The sequence below is a fragment of the Taurulus bubalis genome (genome assembly GCF_910589615.1).
Source record: "Taurulus bubalis genome assembly, chromosome: 9".
Taxonomy (NCBI): Eukaryota; Metazoa; Chordata; class Actinopteri; order Perciformes; family Cottidae; genus Taurulus; species Taurulus bubalis.
Window position 1 is genome coordinate 24,920,044 of NC_136597.1, and position 18,904 is coordinate 24,938,947.

At 41.7% G+C, this 18,904-nt stretch overlaps 1 protein-coding gene across 1 annotated transcript in view; it reads right to left on the bottom strand.

The window, feature by feature from the left end:
* Positions 1–6,085: 6,085 nt before the first annotated feature.
* kif21a (kinesin family member 21A) overlaps positions 6,086–18,904 on the bottom strand; it is a 44,599-nt gene continuing 31,780 nt past the window's right edge. Inside the window, exons 23-35 of the mRNA XM_079223979.1 lie at positions 18,450–18,615; positions 17,833–17,853; positions 16,641–16,698; positions 15,497–15,551; positions 15,174–15,376; positions 14,423–14,542; positions 11,657–11,793; positions 10,035–10,209; positions 9,652–9,816; positions 9,072–9,189; positions 8,820–8,990; positions 8,268–8,467; positions 6,086–8,134 (exon numbers count right to left, since the gene is read on the bottom strand). Coding sequence (XP_079080105.1) covers positions 8,044–8,134; positions 8,268–8,467; positions 8,820–8,990; positions 9,072–9,189; positions 9,652–9,816; positions 10,035–10,209; positions 11,657–11,793; positions 14,423–14,542; positions 15,174–15,376; positions 15,497–15,551; positions 16,641–16,698; positions 17,833–17,853; positions 18,450–18,615 — 1,680 coding nt within the window. The 3' untranslated portion in view covers positions 6,086–8,043. The remainder of the gene's footprint in view (positions 8,135–8,267; positions 8,468–8,819; positions 8,991–9,071; positions 9,190–9,651; positions 9,817–10,034; positions 10,210–11,656; positions 11,794–14,422; positions 14,543–15,173; positions 15,377–15,496; positions 15,552–16,640; positions 16,699–17,832; positions 17,854–18,449; positions 18,616–18,904) is intronic.

Here is an 18,904-nt window from a genome sequence, read left to right on the forward strand (position 1 = left end):
CCAAACTATAATTTGATCATGAACCAAATTATAATATAAAAGCAAGAACATGAAAGTCAAGAATAAAAGTAATAAATGTAATTAAAAACAATTATTTCGAGACCTCAGGGGTCACTATACCCTCAAGTTAGGAACCACAGCCATAAAGACGTATTCTAGTTTGTCCACTTACTAATACATTTATATATATATATATATATATATACACATATTATTATATATATATATGATTTTGATTATAATTTAAAGAGACCCAGAGAGTTAAATAGAGTTATGTCTATACGATTGGTAGGAATATGTGCAACGAAGTATCAGGTCAGATGAAAATCCAAAAGCATGAGCATTACTACGCTACTATTCCAGCGATAACATAACTAACATGCAATATCTCTACATGTTGGTGTCTCATCCATTTCTCTGAGACACGTTTGGGATGAAGGAACTGAATGCGGCTTACCAAGAGTCTCATCTTTTGGCTAAAATGATGGCACGTTACACCACAGCTCCCTCATCTCTACCTGAATTCAGCACCTGGCAATTTGTGCAACATCAAAAGGCCCACAAGATGATGATCCGACTCACATTTTCCTCGAAGACATTACGGAGGAGGGGAATGAACAGGGAATGGGTGATTTCTATGAATTCATTAAATTTAGTGTGTTCTCGTGGTGGATCTGTGGATTTTATTCAGGTAAAACACAGAGAACATGAGCCTTTTGGAAGCACCTCGCTTGCAAAAATGTTAATATCTGCTCATTCCGCTTCATGCCAGGAATACAGAAGACATTTAAAAATCCTAATAAAAAAAACAACCTCTCAACTTCACACATTTAGTGATTGTTTTTTCAGTCGTTGACGAGCACACTGTGTTCTGGATGAGGTCTGTTGGGGATTTAAGAAAGTTAAACCACTTTTTATTTGTGAGTGAAGAACAAACACACACAGCTGTGTTGGCTCAGTATCCAGTGCAACAGAGAAAAAGGGAGATAAAGAACAACGCTGGTGAACTGCATTCACCAAAATGGAGGCACACATATAAATCTGTTTGCATAATATTGAGCCAGCCGATGTTTCTTTGTAAATGGCACAGTAAAGATGTCTTTTTGCCACGTTATGGTTGTTGCAACATTATGTTTATGATGATAAAATAGAAATAAATAGTGCATATTGCATGATAGACTGAAATATCTCAACAACCTTGGTCACTCATCCTTTGAGATATCTCAACATCTACTCGACGAATTAAGACAAAACTTTTTGGTTTATTGTCATGAAATTTTGTCTCAGACATGTCACATGTTCATGTACATCTCAAGATAATTTCTTATTTTAACCACTTGTGACCTTATTTTCCCTGAATCATTGTTGACTTTCCCATGAGCCTCAGCTGTTCGCGTGCCAACGCGCTAAACTAGGGCAGTTAATGTGATAAAACATTATACCTGCTAAAAATCAACGTGTGAGATGTCAGAATTATGACAGTTAAATACCATAGTTACATTTTAATGCGTTCACATTGTTAGCATGAAAATCAACAAGGCAGCCTTATTTATTCAGCACTTTTCACACAGGTGCAATTCAAAGAGGCAATAAATCCATCTTAGAGATGCTAACATGGCTTTCACTTTTTTTTATCTCTTTGGCCTCTAAATAACATTAAAATCAAAGCAACCAGAGAAGGTGAAATTGTTAACTGACTGACTGTATGCAGAGTGTATGTGATATGTGATGAGAGGTCACAATCATAAAACAAAACAGGATGAGGAAAAGCTACATTTCACAGGACTGGAAGATGCTCGTCAGTAAAAACAAAATGGCTAATCTAACAGGTGTTTGACCTTTACTTAACCTGCTAGGGGCCTCGCTGAGGGTGAATAATAAACATGCTGACGCCAGCATTTAGCTGCAGTTCCCCCTCAGAGCTGACAGACAGGCTGGGGTTATACGACAGGTCTAACTCATCTCAGCCTTCACTCAGTGCAGAGAATGAGCTCCAGCAGCCGAGGGAGCGATCCAGATGAAGTGGTGAGGTGATTTATGTGAGAGTCTTTGTTCGACCCCGCGGTGTAGCGGCTTCACAGATGAGCTTCAGTGTTGGGTAACTATTCCATCAGCTCTTTATTGGGCTGCTGCTCGCACTCCACCAGATAATTTGAATTCTTTGGAGATCCATTTTGGCCGTGAAAACTCAAAATTACATTTTGATTGAGACGATATTTAAAAAAAAAAACAACCTTGGAAGCTTTATGAATTTCTTCTGGGATGCAAGAATATTACTTTAAAAAAAAAGATTCATTCTCTAATATCAGAATCTGAAGTTTGAGTTAATCACAGTACCTGCATGACTTGGTTTTGGGGTTTAATCCCTTAAATTGTGAAGGAGTTCTTGCTTTTAAGCCGCGAGTGCATCTGGACTGACAGTCGTGTTATATTCATGCCTCGGTGACACAAATAGATTTCAAATTATCAGAGAGTGAAGCTGCTCTGACGGTTTCGAATGACTCCCTCCTCCATCTCTCGTTCTCTTAATTTGCCAGAAAGACTCACAGCCTTCAGAGTTTCTCTAAAAGGTGTGGACGTCCGTTGTTAGGAGCTCATGCGGTGCCGCTGCTCCAACTTTAGTTCAAAGTCTAATTAAGGTCCCAAACTTTCCAAAGATATTGAAATAATAAAGCCACAGTGCGATGAGCAGTGATTTAAATGTGACGTCATCAAACTGTAACTGTGTCAAAATGAAGCGTCGTATATTTTACATCTGCAACTCACATTTATTTTCATTATCAATTCATCTGCTGATTATTTTCTTTAAGAGATCAATCCACTGTTTGGTCCCTAAAACAGGCAGAAGGTGACCTCATCAAAAGATATTCAACTTATTGGAACGCAAGACAAGAAAAAACATAAAATATTCCCATTAGTAAACGCTCAAATGTTAATATATTTGAAAGAAAAAAAAAAAGACTTAAAGAATTCATTTGTTATCAAAGTAGTTGCTACCGTGACATTTTCCACTTAAAGGGGGAATTAATTAAACTGTTTTAAAAAGGTCACAATTTAGCATTTTGACTTTTGCAACAAAGACATGAAACGAATGACTTTCAGACCCCAAACAATAAGAATGGTACGTTTATATTTCCCGTGCCCGTTTTTCAATCAGTGGTCAGTGGTTCGAGACCCAGCTCAGCTTTCTTTCTTTTTTTCTGCAATTTTAACAATTATCCCGCGGGCCAGACTGGACCCCCTGGCGGGCCGGATCCGGCCCGTGGGCCGTATGTTTGACACCCCTGCAGTAAAGAAAAACAATCACCTGGTTTGATTTGACATTGTTCCGCATGAAAGGGGTCTTTCAAGTGTAGTTTGTGCTGAGGCCGGTCAGAATCCGGCTCTGATGGGGGCGAGAGAGAAAAAGTGCACATCTCTGCATCTTGAGAAACAGCTGCTTGTGCTGTTTTTTAAATGAGGATTAATGGACTTGCATCAAAGAGAGAGAGAGGGGGCACTGACCAAAGAACACGTGGGGCGCTCGTCCAGAGCAGCATGCATTGTTTTAACAAGCCTGTGTGCAGCCTTGGGTCCACACACACACACACACACACACACACACACACACACACACACACACACACACACACGAACACACAAGTTATTTTTAGAGGAAGTTACAGTGAGGCCACATCCTATAAGGAAGACTTTGTAATCGAGGATCTGTAATGGATTTGTCTCGTCTCCGGCTGGAAATTAGGAAGGTCCATGTTCGATTCTGGTCTCGGTACCGAACAGTAATCGTGTTCAAGAACTCGTACTCTTTACTCTTAATTTAAGTCTCAAATTTCCTCCACTGTTTATGTTCATTCCACATCAAAAAGGAAAAGGTTTCAGGTGCGTCTAGAAATAAATCACTTTCAGGATGACTATTTCTTTGAAATGATGGAGCTGTAAGGGCCAACTCTAACCCAATTCATAACTCAATATGTGAACATTCTCTAACCCAAATCATTACTCAATATGTGAACATTCTCTAACCCAAATCATAACTCAATATGTGAACATTCTCTAACCCAATTCATAACTCAATATGTGAACATTCTCTAACCCAAATCATTACTCAATATGTGAACATTCTCTAACCCAAATCATAGCACAATATGTGAACATTCTCTAACCCAAATCATTACTCAATATGTGAACATTCTCTAACCCAAATCATTACTCAATATGTGAACATTCTCTAACCCAAATCATAGCTCAATATGTGAACATTCTCTAACCCAAATCATAACACAATATGTGAACATTCTCTAACCCAAATCATAACTCAATATGTGAACATTCACTAACCCAAATCATTACTCAATATGTGAACATTCTCTAACCCAAATCATTACTCAATATGTGAACATTCTCTAACCCAAATCATAGCTCAATATGTGAACATTCTCTAACCCAAATCATTACTCAATATGTGAACATTCTCTAACCCAAATCATTACTCAATATGTGAACATTCTCTAACCCAAATCATTACTCAATATGTGAACATTCTCTAACCCAAATCATAGCTCAATATGTGAACATTCTCTAACCCAAATCATAGCTCAATATGTGAACATTCTCTCTGTAAAGGTTGACTTTGATAAGTGAAGCAGAACAAAGTTAGAGATGGTTTAGAACAGAGAACATTCAGACGAGGACTCATTGGGGCCCATTTAGGTTATATGAATGCTGTCATGTACCAAACCATATATTTCACTTATATATTACTTATGGTGTTCAATACATCCAAATACAGCAGTTTGGGCTTTTCTTAAAAAATAATCATAAAACAACCTATGATTTACAGTTTTATATCACAATCGTTGCTTTTCTCGTACGAAAAGGTGCCACCCAAATAAAGTTTATTATTGTATGATTACTTTGTTGACGTTAGCCAAAATCTGGGCTTTGTGATCCAAAAAATATTATTAGGATTATCAGTGTGGCGGAATCACAGTTAACCAGGATTTGACTCGGTTTCTGATCCTCACTGCTGATCACCTTTTATGTTGTCAGTGAGGCTGGATTACCAACCTCAGGGAGCCCCAGACCCTCAGGGAGCCCCAGAGCCTCATGGGAACCCCAGAGCCTCATGGGAGCCCCAGACCCTCATGGGAACCCCAGAGCCTCATGGGAACCCCAGAGCCTCATGGGAACCCCAGAGCCTCATGGGAGCCCCAGACCCTCATGGGAACCCCAGCAGCTCGTTATTCGTCACGTCATGGGAGAAAATACGTCACCAACCATAATGATGGTCATGCAGTGAATCTGTGAATCGAGGCTTCTCTTGTTAGCCAGATGACTAAAATGCCAGTGAAGGTATTTTGTATTTTTCCCCACAGCTCTGAGGGTTTCACTCACACCGGCGCTGGTCAGTCCTGCAGGTGCTGCTGGCGCCCTCTTGTGGCCACCGCTTCAAAACACGTGAACCACAGGAATGAGGAGCTCTGTGCGTGTGTGTGTGTGTGTGTGTGTGTGTGTGTGTGTGTGTGTGTGTGTGTGTGTGTGTGTGTGTGTCAGTCAGTCAGTCAATCATTCTGGTCCATTAAGATATTTTGGGGGTTGAAACCTGAAGAGATTTTTTTTATGTAAGATCAACAAGCAACATATTGATATTAATAAGTGGGGATTAGAAATTAACCTTTTCTCTTAAAAAAAAGAAGCAAAAAGTTAAATGATGGAGTCTAGTGGGATGTTCCTCCGTCTCTCATGAATACGAATGTGACAAGGAAATAACACTTCATTTCCAGCCCCTCTTTGAAGCCCTTAATAAATGCTTTATAACACACTGTAGTGTTGTTCCGAGCACATAATGCACAATGTCGATGTGTAATGTTTTAACATACTAACAGCACTAATACTCATTTAAATGATTCAAGATGTTTTTACCGTCATATGCACAGATAACAGACAGTTATTCTATACAATGAAAAACTTATTTTGTCTTCCTAACACAGAATTAGAATAAACTGAAGGTAAAAAATAAATAAAAGGCACAAAATATGACATAACATGAAGAAGAAGAAGAAGAAAACACAAGAGTTGGTTGCTTTTTGCCAGATGGCGTTTATTCTCACCGAGGCATCTGACATTAGAATCGCTACAGAGTCTCCGCCATTTGGGAATGGCTGCTAAAACTCCAGAGTGGGAACGTCCAGGATATGTGGAACAGGGACAGCATGACAAAAACAAAACATTTAAAAAAACTAAACTAGCCGTAGGCCACTAAACACAATCTGCCGCCTCATTTGGAGGAGAAGCTCCGACCGAAGCTTCAAAGCTCTCGTGTGGTCCCACGAAGCTAACATTCAGTCAGACTTTTCCGTTTTCAAAATACATCGTTTACATACATTACATCTGCACTCGAACGACGCCGACGCTTCACCGGACATTCAGAAGCGACATCAGCGGAGAGGCGACGAGCGTCTCCACGAAAAAAAGGCCCCAGGAGGACCAGGGCCGGGTCACATGGTTCAGGTCTCCTCGCCCCCCAAAAAGAAACGTGAAGAGGAGCCCTCTTGTCGGGTCGAGCGCACGACTTAGCAGCGCGGGAGTTAAGACGACGACGACGACGAAGTAGTGAAGATTCAGTGAGTGTTTAAAAACATACGCTTTTACATACGATGACACGAGAGTGTAGAATATCCTCTGCTCACGTTTACCGAAGCTTTAAGTGCAGCTCAAACACTAATAACTGTGTCGCTTTTCACAAGTGCTCAAGAGTTACAGGATTAGTTTGACACGTATTCACTTACATGAGAAGATCAGAACATCTGCGGCTAGCTAGCTTAGCATAAAGGCTGGAAGAAGGAGGGCGGGATCCAGAAATCTCCACTTCAGCAGCCGCTACATCCAAACGTTACACTTTCACTCTGAAGCTTTTCAAAGAGCGGTTCGTTCACACGTCCATAGATTTATACAACGCGTTAGTACTAAAAACAAAAAGAGATATCCAAAATTCCTTCTGTAAAAACCTTTGACTCTAATGTGTAAACGTAATGAAACAATCATTTTTATCCAGGCTTTTTTTTTTGTGCGCCAATTTTGGAAATGTGAGGAAATTCAACATATATTTTTTTTAAAACATAACATTTCAGACGACTTCAAATACTAAAAAAATGATTGCCTCAATATCAGTCACAACTGGGGAAGTTCCATGACTTCCATGATTTTTTTTTAAAAACCCTATCCACCTGGGTTTTTTCCACTTACTTCAAAAATCCAAAGTAAAACAGAAAAAATTGAGCTGAGAAAAGAAAAAAGTTACTGCCACGAAATATTCTGGCACATAAATTGTATTTTCTACACTTTGGGTTTTCAGACAGATTAGTTGGTGATTAGTGAGCTCTGAAGGTGCTGGAAGTTGCGTTGTCCCCCCTGTTTCCAGCCTTTATGCTAAGCTAAGCTAACCAACAAAAAAAAATACAACAAATAATGGTATTAGTGTGCAGTGTTTTCTGTTCACGAGTGCAGTGCAGGACAGCAAAGACGACGAGTTTGCTGCAGAAATTGAGGCGCACAAAATCAGAAGAGGGAAGTTAAGGGGTACAGTGATTTGTCTTTTTCACATACAGTAAAGCCACTTTTGTTATTTTTGTGTGGGGGTGGGGTTCTAAGGCTCTGCTTCGAGTTCAGAGAAGCGATCCAAACTATTCCTAGAAACTGGAGAACTGGGTTGGGAAGACCAGCTACCAACCCGCTAGCTCTGCCTCACTTCTCTCCTCCAACACTCGACGTCCAGAGATATTATAAATTAGCGTGTTCTGCTCTTAACTAACATCGTCTTCAGCGCGAAAAGAGAAGAAAAAGATGAGCGTAAGAGTCACAAACAATACGGTTAATTAATTAAAGAGTCCAAGCGAAGAACGAGTGTGCTAGTTTCTGTTGAGATGAGACTACTTTCCGGTCCGTCAGTCCTAAAGGTTACTTGAAGGTGAAGGTGTGCATGTTCGCAGCCAGCGGCGGGGGGCAAAGTGCAGGCGGCAGCGCCAACAAGAGGCCGCTAGCGTCCTAGTTGCTGGCCACCTCGTCCGCATTGTCGGCCGTGTCCAGAGTGCTGTCCAGGCCGCCGCGAGCTCGCCAGATCTTCACCGTGCGGTCACTGGAGGACGGGAGCGGGAAACGGGGAGAAAGAACAGAAACAAAAAGGATATTATGAGGGGTTTCCCTCCAGTCTTGGTCTGTTAAAGCTGCATGCATCGATACAAAAATGCTATGTGTGTGTGTGGACTCACTCGGAGGCGGTGAACAGGTGGCTGCCGTTGGTGGAGATGCCGTTGATGGGGCTCTCGTGGCCCTTCAGCTCGCCCAGGGTCCCCAGCGTGTCCGTGTGCCACAGCTTGAGCACCCCTCCTCTGCAGCCGCTCAGCAGGGCCGGCGTCCCGGGGACGACGCCCAGCGCACAGACCCAGTCACGGTGGGCGTTCGGGACTTGCTGTTGGAGAGAAAGTTCATAGCTCCATTATTTATATTTTTAAAATCATGTTTCATTGAGGATTCCCTCATTTTTCCGCCTTTTTTCAGGGTCCCCCCCAAGTTCTACAGGGTAAAATAAAAGAAGGGTACTTCACTTTGCCTTGTGTTGTTGTATTTTAATATATTTTGATTTTATCAGGTCCATTATCGGGTGAAATATACCCGACGTTAGTGATGGTGTTACTATTTTTAACGTTAGTGTTCTACGGTATTAAATGAGAGATTCATTTCTATATTATATTTTCCATACTAAATGTTATCTTGTCGCCCAGAGCCAGACGTCAAATCAACTCCTCCTCCTCCTCCGGTACCTGCAGGAGGTCTTTGCGGTCCAGGTCCCACTTCTTGATGCCGTTGTCTCGAGAGCCGCTGAACAGAATGTCCCTCTGGACCACCAGGGACTCGATGCCGTCGTAGTGCGGCGGCTCAAAGTTGTGCGTGGGGCCGATGCTCCCCAGAGAGCCCTCGGTCACGTCGAACAGCTGCAGGGGCCAGAGCGCCGGGTGTTAAACGGTGAACTCACGCATGTTATTCCAGCACATGAAGAGGAGGAGGAAGCGCACCTTGATGTAGTGGTCCTTGGACCCGGTGATCACCAGGTCCTGGTTGCTTGCAGACTGATCCACGGTCAGACACATCACGGGGCCGAGGTGACCCGTAAGCTTCCCCGTGGACGCAAATCTGACAAAGAGAGGGGAACATCACGTAAACATTTTTTATTTATTTTAAATAGTTTGGAACATTCAATCTCGGCGCATGTCGATTTAAAAAGTTATTTTCAATCATCCAGAGCGCCGATTATAAAATGGTTTCACTTTCTTAGAGGAACAATTCATCAAAACATGAGTGAGCGGGATGTAAATGATGGATGACACATTGAAACGCAAAGAAATTGGGCTGTGAATTAACTCACGATGTGTGTTTTGCATCTAAAAAATAAAAAAAATGGTAATAATATTGACGAATAAATTCCTTGTGTGTGAAAACATACATGGCAATAAATGGTTCTGATCCTGATGTACAAAACTTAAGAGCAATCCATCCGGCAGTTGAGAAGATTTTTAACCACCACATCACAGCGTTAAACCAGACCGCCAGCCCCAGACACACACGTGGCTAAAAACACCACATCGCTGTGTTTACCTTCTCAGGTCCCAGACTCTCACCGAGTTCCCGGCGGCGGCGTACAGAACCATCCCGTTGGGGTTGAGAGCGATCTGGTTGATCTGGTTCTCTCCGGCCGGGATGGTGACCGTCCGGCTGGTGTTTGACGCACAGACGTCGCCGACGTTCACCTGACCAGAGGACCTGCAGACACATGCATGACTTTAAATGTACACTCGGGACTTAGCGCCTTCTAAGAAACTACGAGGCCGGATTTTGTACGTAGCTCTTTCCACAATCTTTGGAAAAACATGGATAACTAGAATGACTATTCCCCATGGCCAATGCCCCATCTTCCCAGACAAAGCTCCTTCCGTCATTTCATATATGAAGTTATAAAAAAAAAAGACTGTCGCGCTCACGTTAGCATTCGGATGCACTTGGCCGAGTCCCGGATGTCCCAGACCTTGATGTAGGAGGTGGAGACGGTGAAGACCAGGCTGGAGCTGTAGCGGACCGACACCACATTGTTGGGGTGACCGGCCAGGGACATTATCTCCTGACCCGTTACCAGATTCCACACCTTACAGGTCCGGTCTGCAGGAAGACAGTCCATCAACTCAACATATAAAAATATTAAATAATAATACAACATACAAATAATAATACTCAAACAAAACGAAAAGATAACATATAGCATTTAAACACACTAAATGGTACAAAAGATAAAAATAAATATTTACACTAAAGAGCAGCGGTTCTCAACCTTTTTTCCTCCAAACCAGCGCAAAGCATTTTTAATTGAAAAAAAGATTTACTGCACATCGCTGTGCCATCAGTGTCTGATTTAATCTAGAATATATACAATTCAGTTTACAAACTTACACTTATATTTGATTGAATATGTATTGATTAACTATTTTAAATGGATGTTACTTTTACATATATTTAATAGAAATCTCACGTACCCCCTGGAGTGCCTTCACGTACTCCCAGGGGTACAAGTACCTCCATTTAAGAACCACTGGTTCAATGAATACAAATAAAATGCAATAGAAGCAAAACAACAAGACGTAATAAAGCAAATAAAAGCAGTAAACAACAAGCTGAGCTCACAGTTGAACACATCTGAAAACTTTAATTCATTCACCTGGTGCAATATCCAATACGTGCAATATGTTTAAGTACTTTTTTATTTTATTTTTTATTCAGTCTGTATATTTAAAATTCTTCTTTACTGTTTTATTTATATTACTTGATTTATCTTATATTTACTCGTGAGCAATGCTGCTGTAAACCTGTAATTTCCCCACTGCGGGACTAATAAAGGATTATCTTTTCTTAAAAAGACGACATCACATAGGAATTGGTTTGAAGAAGTGAGAAGCCTTCTGAACTTCTTCTGAGGCGAGTCTAACCGGTCGATGCTCTAAAGGACGGAGTCACAGCGGTCAAGTCTCCAGAAGATGAAAAGCATGAATCAACGCGTTTGAAGGCTGTGCAGAAGAGGTCAGAGGCCAAGGAGGGCTTCTAAAAATACCTCCGCCGTTACATGTTGATAGTCAGACTTTAAAAAAATAAAAAAAAGATAGAAAATAAGCATAAAAAGACAAAAAGATGAAAAGAAATTGCATAATTCGTCACCATTTCTAATACATGAATTGTTAATTGCAGCGACGCATAAAACACATGAAAACAAAATACAAGTCAGAAAGAGCCGTTACTCTGTCTGTGGATGAATGACAACTTCAATCTAGTTGATTGCCAATATATTCACCTCCATTTATCATCATAAAAAAATCTCCGTTACACTGTACGTACGATGTCACTTTATTCCCTCGCCTCATTCATCCACACGCTGTTGCATATGACAATCTGAATTAATCCCCGTCAGGTTTTATTTGCCGTTATATAAAAGCATAACAACATGTCGAAAAGCGTAATAAATTTGCCCGTAAGAAGCGGACGCGCGAGGAATACTGATGAGACGGAGAGGAATTAGGGGTGAGGAGGTGACGGGAGGAGGGGATTGTGGGGGTTTGACCTTTGGATCCGGTGAAGAGAAGGTCGTCGGTGCAGTCGACGCAGAGCACGGCTTTGCTGTGTCCCTCCGCCACGTGGACGCACTGCAACATCGCCGCCCGACTGCTTTTAGTGGGTGGCACCGGGTTAATGACACCCCTGGAAAACACACACACACACACACACACACACATCTGTCAAACGCTGTCCGACAATCTGCGCGCAGCAGAAATCACACACACCCACGCAGCCAGAGTCATGCAGCTCGTGGCTGATTAGCACGATGCTGCGGATCAGAAATAGAAAAGAGAGAAGACGGGAACGGTCCGCAGAAGGATGAGCAGACGTCACCTTTTCCTGTGCAATGAAGAAAGGAGCCCACAACAGATGGAAAACACACACACACACACACACACAACACCCAAAAGAGACAAAAGACAGATGAATATTGGAAACCGGATCATCAAGGACCGCAAGATCGATCTCTAATTGGCTGGCCGGGTTGACAAGTTGCCACCAATCTCTAACAGTGGTAGGTCAGTATCAGTGGACCGCAAACCCAGACGTCGATATTAAGGAGTTTGGAATGTTTAAAATGGCCCGCTGTGTGCAGAATAATGCAGAGAGAGGATTAATGAGGGTCTTTATGAGTAATAAACTTAAGACAACCTTGTTTGGGTTCATTGTAATTATCTATTGATCCAAGAAAAAGACACGCGTTCATGAACTGCTAGTCTCGTGTTTGGGGAGGCGTCCGTCTGATGAAATGCCCGGCCGGCCTCCGAGAGAAAAGAAACCCACAGCTGTGTTACACACATCCCAGTGTGGCAAACAAAACGTAAAGAAAGGTTGTACTTGATCGGAGGAAGGAGGGGAAACCGAAAAGAGGCGGAGGCATCCGTCCGTCCTGGAGGGGAAGAGAGCGCCCGATGTTCCTGAGACCCAATTAGCTCCTGAATTAAACAGCAATTACTTCCTGTTCTTATCGAAGTTCCTTAATCATTCGGTATTGGACACGACTTAAAAAAGCACAATGAGTAGGATTTGTTTGTAAACGCAACGTCCCCAAAAAAGGAAAGACGACCCTAGATGCACAATCGTTTTGGAATCAGCTTTGTCTGCTTGCTGTTTCCGTTCTTGTAGCTTTTTTTTTCGCAGATACAGACAGAGCCACACACGTTTCTGTAGGAAATTTGGAGGTAAAACCTTCTAATTGTGCTTTTTTAACTTCAAGAGCCAACTGTAGACTGAGAGTATGTACTGATGAATGGGAAAGTACAATAATAATGTAACGTTAGCCTGACTAATTGTCCCTCCTGGTATATAAGGACCATAAAGGAGAGTACTCATCAAAATGAGAGCAATACGACCTTGAGGAAGCTTGTTTTTTTTAGAATTACTCTACAACATTTCACTCTAAAGTCTAAATGTGGGCCTCATGTTTACACTAACGGCAGATATCTCCAGTAAATAGTGAAATTGCGCTGTGGCTCGTCCCGAGCGTCTTAAACCAGCGCTAATCTCCGGCCGGCTCGTGTCGTTTCCACTCGTCTCTGGTTCGTACTTATCCTGCAGGACGCTCCGGATACATTTATTTATTTATACATTTTATAGCTGCAGTAAAATTCAAGTTAACTTTATCGACAAAGCCCAAAATCAGATGCAATGTTTTGTTGGCTTAAAAAAAAAAATGTAAATCTTGAAAAGTTATAAAAGGTCTATCCTCTCTCTGTGCAACCACTAAATGTCATTTAAAAATATTGAATTAGTTTGTTGTATACAAATGATTAAATCACTCTGAATGCATGAAGTTATGTTTAACCACTGGGAATCTGAGATTACTATTTTTTTTATTTTATTTTCCACATGACACGAGTGCAGCAATATTCATCACTCGCACACTGACCACGTGTGTGGAATGTAAAGTAAAGATAGTCTAGAGTTGGCAAACAGCTGATCATCAATAATCAAATTAACACCAACATAAAATAACGGAGGAAGCAATTTAATGTCTTCCAGTTATATTCACATTTTGAGCGACCATGACAGTAAATCATGTAAATTAAAGTCGTCGTCACGTTATCATTTGACAGCAGAACCCAGCAAACATTGATCCAGCGGCGGCCAAATGATGATGTCGTTTAAACATCCAATAATTGTCCGGTCAAACCTACTCCTACAAGCCAGGAAGTATATTATCATCATATTATCATTATGAAGGAAGACAATGCATGCAATGCTTTTGATTGATTGACAATTTGCACAGGACTTTCACCCAGGAGACCATGGTACGTCGACCTTACTATTCCATCAACGATTTTGACGTTCAGGAAGGTAAGTTTAATTTAGGAGTTTATTTTGAACAATAACGGGTTTTAAACAACGGCCAATCAACCGCTCAGTGTTTGCTGGGAACAGTCGAAGCGGCACATTGTTTTATTTCAGTATTCTCACTCAGACAGAAGAAGGAGGAAAGGCAACAGTGATTTCCTCAGCAAGTTAAAATCACGTGTCACAAGGAGATCGGAAGCAGAAGAAGCTGATTAGCAAGTTGAACACTGAATTTGAGTCAAGAGGAATCCGAGCTGCGGAGGAACGGTAGGACTTTAAATTCAGCGCAGAACTTGGCAGGTCAAAGGTCATCACACCAGGCGCAAAGCATATTTTCTTATTTTTGATACCGCATGCGTCTTCAAACCGAGGAGGAAGAGTATTAGTAGAGTTGAAGTGAAGTTATTTAGCGTCTCCCGGCCTTGCAGCCGCCACGACGTCGGCAGCCGGCTCTTACTGTTTCGTCTCCTTGACCTTTGCCCTGTCGGCCGCGGCCTTGTCGTAGGTCTTCCTGCGAGAGAGCGGGGAAGGCTCCGGAGCTCGCTTTTCCAGCCCCGACGAAGTTCTGGAGCCAGAACTGATCGTTTCCGTTTCATTAAGGTTATCCACAGACGACACAAAGACAGTATACAAAAAAAAACAAAACAAAAAAACAACGATAAAGGATGTGAAAACATACACATGATGGCAACAATGACGAGATGAGTACGCAGCACACAGAAACACATGTTACCTGATGTTTAAAGTCCCAAAACAGGGGTGGTTCCTTCGCCAAGCTCATGTTTAACTGTGTTCATTCTGTGCTACGCTAACTTATATTTCTATTCTATCACTTTATTTGCTGTTGGGTAACTGTCAGCCAATGCTCTTTTTGTTTTTACATAAACATTGTTGTGCATTTGTTTGAAACACGGATTCTCACGAGCCAGTTAAAGCAATCTGTTAGTTTTTTTGTGTTTTAAAGAATTAGGTAGTTTTTGCAGCAGACAGCAATAAATAAGCCATACAAATGTTATTATTGGCTCCTCTCGACATGCTTCTACCTCAAAAAGGACAGTTTGGGGGGATGTTGGCCATTTAATGTAAGAATGCTCATAAATAATGTCAAAATTAACTAAAGCGGAGGATGTAGCAGCAACATCAAACATGCAGGAAGGAAGGAAGTAGTCATTATTGTGTTAGCAACAGAGTGCCGGGCCTGGACTTACATGCTGCCCATTTTAGAGGAAAAGCCGGGGGAGAGCGCTGTGTAGTCCCTGACTGATGAGCCTGACGAGTCCACGTCTGCTCCCCCGTCCGGCGCCTCAGCCAACGGCAGCATCGGACCGGAGAAGTCTGTGGCGGTCGCGTCGGGGGCGGAGTCACTGTTAGCGTACAGCAACTCCATCTGAGTGGTGGTCCTCCTACGAGCCTGAAGGGGGGAGATAATAAAGACCGGCTGTAGTTGAGGGGGGATACTAGTGCATGTGGAGAACGAGGATTAAACACATTGTAAAACCTTACTATATATATTATATGTACATTGTAATACCTTATTTCTTGTTTTGGTCTCCCCACAGAGTTTCATGAGATCTGATGTCATGGTGCTGACGGGAAGGAAAGAGTTTTATATGCGTCAATAAACATGTGCAAAGACACACAATAGAACATAGAATGTAGCATCAAAAATAAACATCTCATACAAACACATCATCAAATAAAACATATATAGATAAATAGTTAAGTTATACTGTGTATAATAAACATTACGGTGATTATTTTAGGTAAATAGTTGCATTATACTCTATATAAGATGAACACTAAGGTGATTATTTAAGGTAATAGTTAAGTTATACTGTATAAGATAAGCATTAAGGTAACGAGTTAAGTTATACTGTATAATGAAGCTTTATCTGCAGTATGAAGTCATTTCTCAGTCCCATTTCTATCATTTTGGTGAAAGGTGTGCCAGACCACATTTCTGCTCAAAAACAATAATAAAAAATTTGGTTTTAGACATTTATTTACATGCAACTACCATTTTATTTATATATTTCACTGCTTTTGTGAACCTAATACCTTCTTAAACCAACTTCTAGCACCAAAACGTTTCGTCAACATGAGTAAAGGTATGTTTTCACAAGATATATGAATAATCTTTTAAAATCAAACTTTAATTTTTCAGCTTTAGATTCATATAATCACTTTACACATTTGCCTTATGACAATTGTGCCTCATTATATAGATAGCTGCAATTTGTATATATATATATACACACTGCAATTTTAGATGTAACACATGGATATGTATCTTATATGCAAGTGCCTTAAAAGGAGAATTTAAGAAATTATGTAAAATCGAGAAAAAGGCTTAAGACCCTATAGGGTTAAGTTAAATATTTAAGGTAAATAGTTAAGTTATACTGTGTATGATACAAATCAAGGTGATTATTTAAGTTGTAGAAAGTGTTAGGGCCATTTAAGTATATTTAATCTAAAATGGTGGAACATTAAACATCAATGGGTTAAAATAAACACAATGTAAAATAATGTAAGATAACGCAGCATAAGCATTCACAGGAACACAACACATATATATCATAACGCCACATAACATTATGTAGCGTATGACTTGTTAATATTATACAATGTTGCATTATCTTATGATTATGTATTTATGTTAAGCGTAAACTTACTTTCCGTCTGCAGAAGGGCTCTGAGCCGACTCGTCACTGCTGCTATCGTCTCCGTTTTCTGTCAAATGAGAACCAGGAATACAATTAGAGTTCAGAGAAAACCCTCTGGGCTGATGAGCCCGAGATGTCTGCTGAGGACTTTCTAAAACACTTTTCCTACGCCTTTAATAATTTATCATCTTGCCAACGTGAGGCCATTTTTTTGGATTTAAACAAAATGACTGCTACATATGGGTGTAGAGAAGGTGAACAGGGGAAGCAGATGAGGGCGATGTCAGCGCGGCGCCATGCTGTTTTATCAAGAAACAGACACTCGGTCCTGGCGGAGCTCGATCGGGGTCAGATGGATGGAAATGAGGGAGGTCAGAGGTCAAGAGAGCGGCCAGGTGGGGGAGGGTTATCAAGAGAGGTGTGTGGGCGAGTTGGGGAGAAGACAACAAGGTGGAGGAGTGAGAGGAATCGTTAGTCCGTTGCTCCCGGTGGGCTCAGCTGACCTACGTTTTTAAGAAAGGTAGTATTTAATCAGACACCTGAATATTTCTTCAATCAGGTACAATATACATTTAACAGACATAACCATCACACAAGGAACGCTAGCTTAGCTCACTTGATACCTCCGACTTGGAATTCACTACCTGCTCAAATAACTCATACAGGTAATAATCTGTCATTTAAAAAACAATTAAAAAGGCCTCAGGACATTTTCTTTGTATAAATTCTGGATGCACTGCACAATATAAATCCTAGTCCTCGACTGCACGAGGTATCTGACTGTACTATTTTTAACGGTTTGTTTCACATTATGTTTTTGCATGTATTATATTTTGTCCTTTCTGTGGACCCTAGGAAGATTAGCGGCCGCTAAGGCGCCAGCTAACGGGGACCCAGTAGATAAAGTAAACAGGGTCCGACAGAAGCTACGACATCCACGCTGTGCGGTTCCGGTCTCGGGTTAGCAGGGTGCTAAAGCATGGAGGCTGTAGCACATGGAGAGCTAGGAGGAGGAAGAGCGTATCCAACGAGGGGAAGGGAAGGGGTCAGCGGACAGATGGAGGGAAGCCTTGGTTGCGTTGCACCTCATGCACCTGTTCCATGTTAGGTTTCGTTAGTTCTTTTTTCCAAGAGTGCAAAAAAAGGGGAAGGAACCATGCGTTCGTAACAAAGATTAGGAGTCTAATGTGGTTTCACTTACCAGCCGGGACGTTACCTAGCTCTGCAAAAACATAAAACAACAAAACAAAAAAGGAAAAACGTGGTGGGAACAGAAAAAAAGGCAATGCACAAATCAAAAACACTGTCCCCCGAAATATTAAAACAAAACAAAATTAAATTAAGTGCAGCTACTGTAAAACAAAGCATCCGGCTGAACAGAAGCTGGGAAACAAAATATCTGTAAAATCAATTCTTTTACACTTTTAGGAATTTGTCTCATAGCAACATGATTTTCTACATCCAGACTTTAGCCACTCGTAGAATAACTAGACCAGCTTCTGTTCAGCAGAAGGCAACAGGCAAAGAGCATCTCAATAAATCCCATCATGCAACTGACCAGCAACCCAGTCGACTTCCTGAAAGGCCAAATGGTTCGTAACCGTCGGCAAATTATTACATTTTTGTAACAGAATTGTCTCGTGGAAGAGAAAAATCCTCATCTCCCAGAATAAAATCTGAATCCCAGTTGACATAACATTAAGGACACTTCCAGGAGGTGGGCCGGGTTAAACCAGGAGGGGTCTGGTCCGAGTTTTGGGTTTTCATCTTCACTTCAGAGTCAACCCGAACAAACAAACAAGCAAACGGCGGCGTCACCTTGCAGCGCGTTGCCCAGCAGGGCGTCCAGCTCCGGGTTGAACTCGGCCTTCTCCTTCAGCATGTGGAAGAGCAGCTGGTTCTGCGTGGCGCTGGTGATCTCCGTCTGCTTCAGCCGGCCCTCCATCACCTTCACCTGAGACTCCTTCTGGGCCGCCTGGAGACCCTGGAGAGGTCAGAACGGAGAACACTGTACGATGTTTTCTTTACGGATATCCGGGGTCTCCTCCAGAGTCTGGTTAGCAATTTGAGACGCCAGACTGGAGTCCAGGGACGGGGGGGAGGGGTGACACAAGTAGCCCATTTTTAAACCAATCAAAAGCTAAATCATCGTCAGACGACCGCTGGTGGGTTCTGGGCGAACGTGATTGGTCGATAATGATCAGACTACAAACGTAAACCAGAACGCTTCCGATACCAGAATCTTGTCCCGTTGCCTTTATATGAATGCAGAA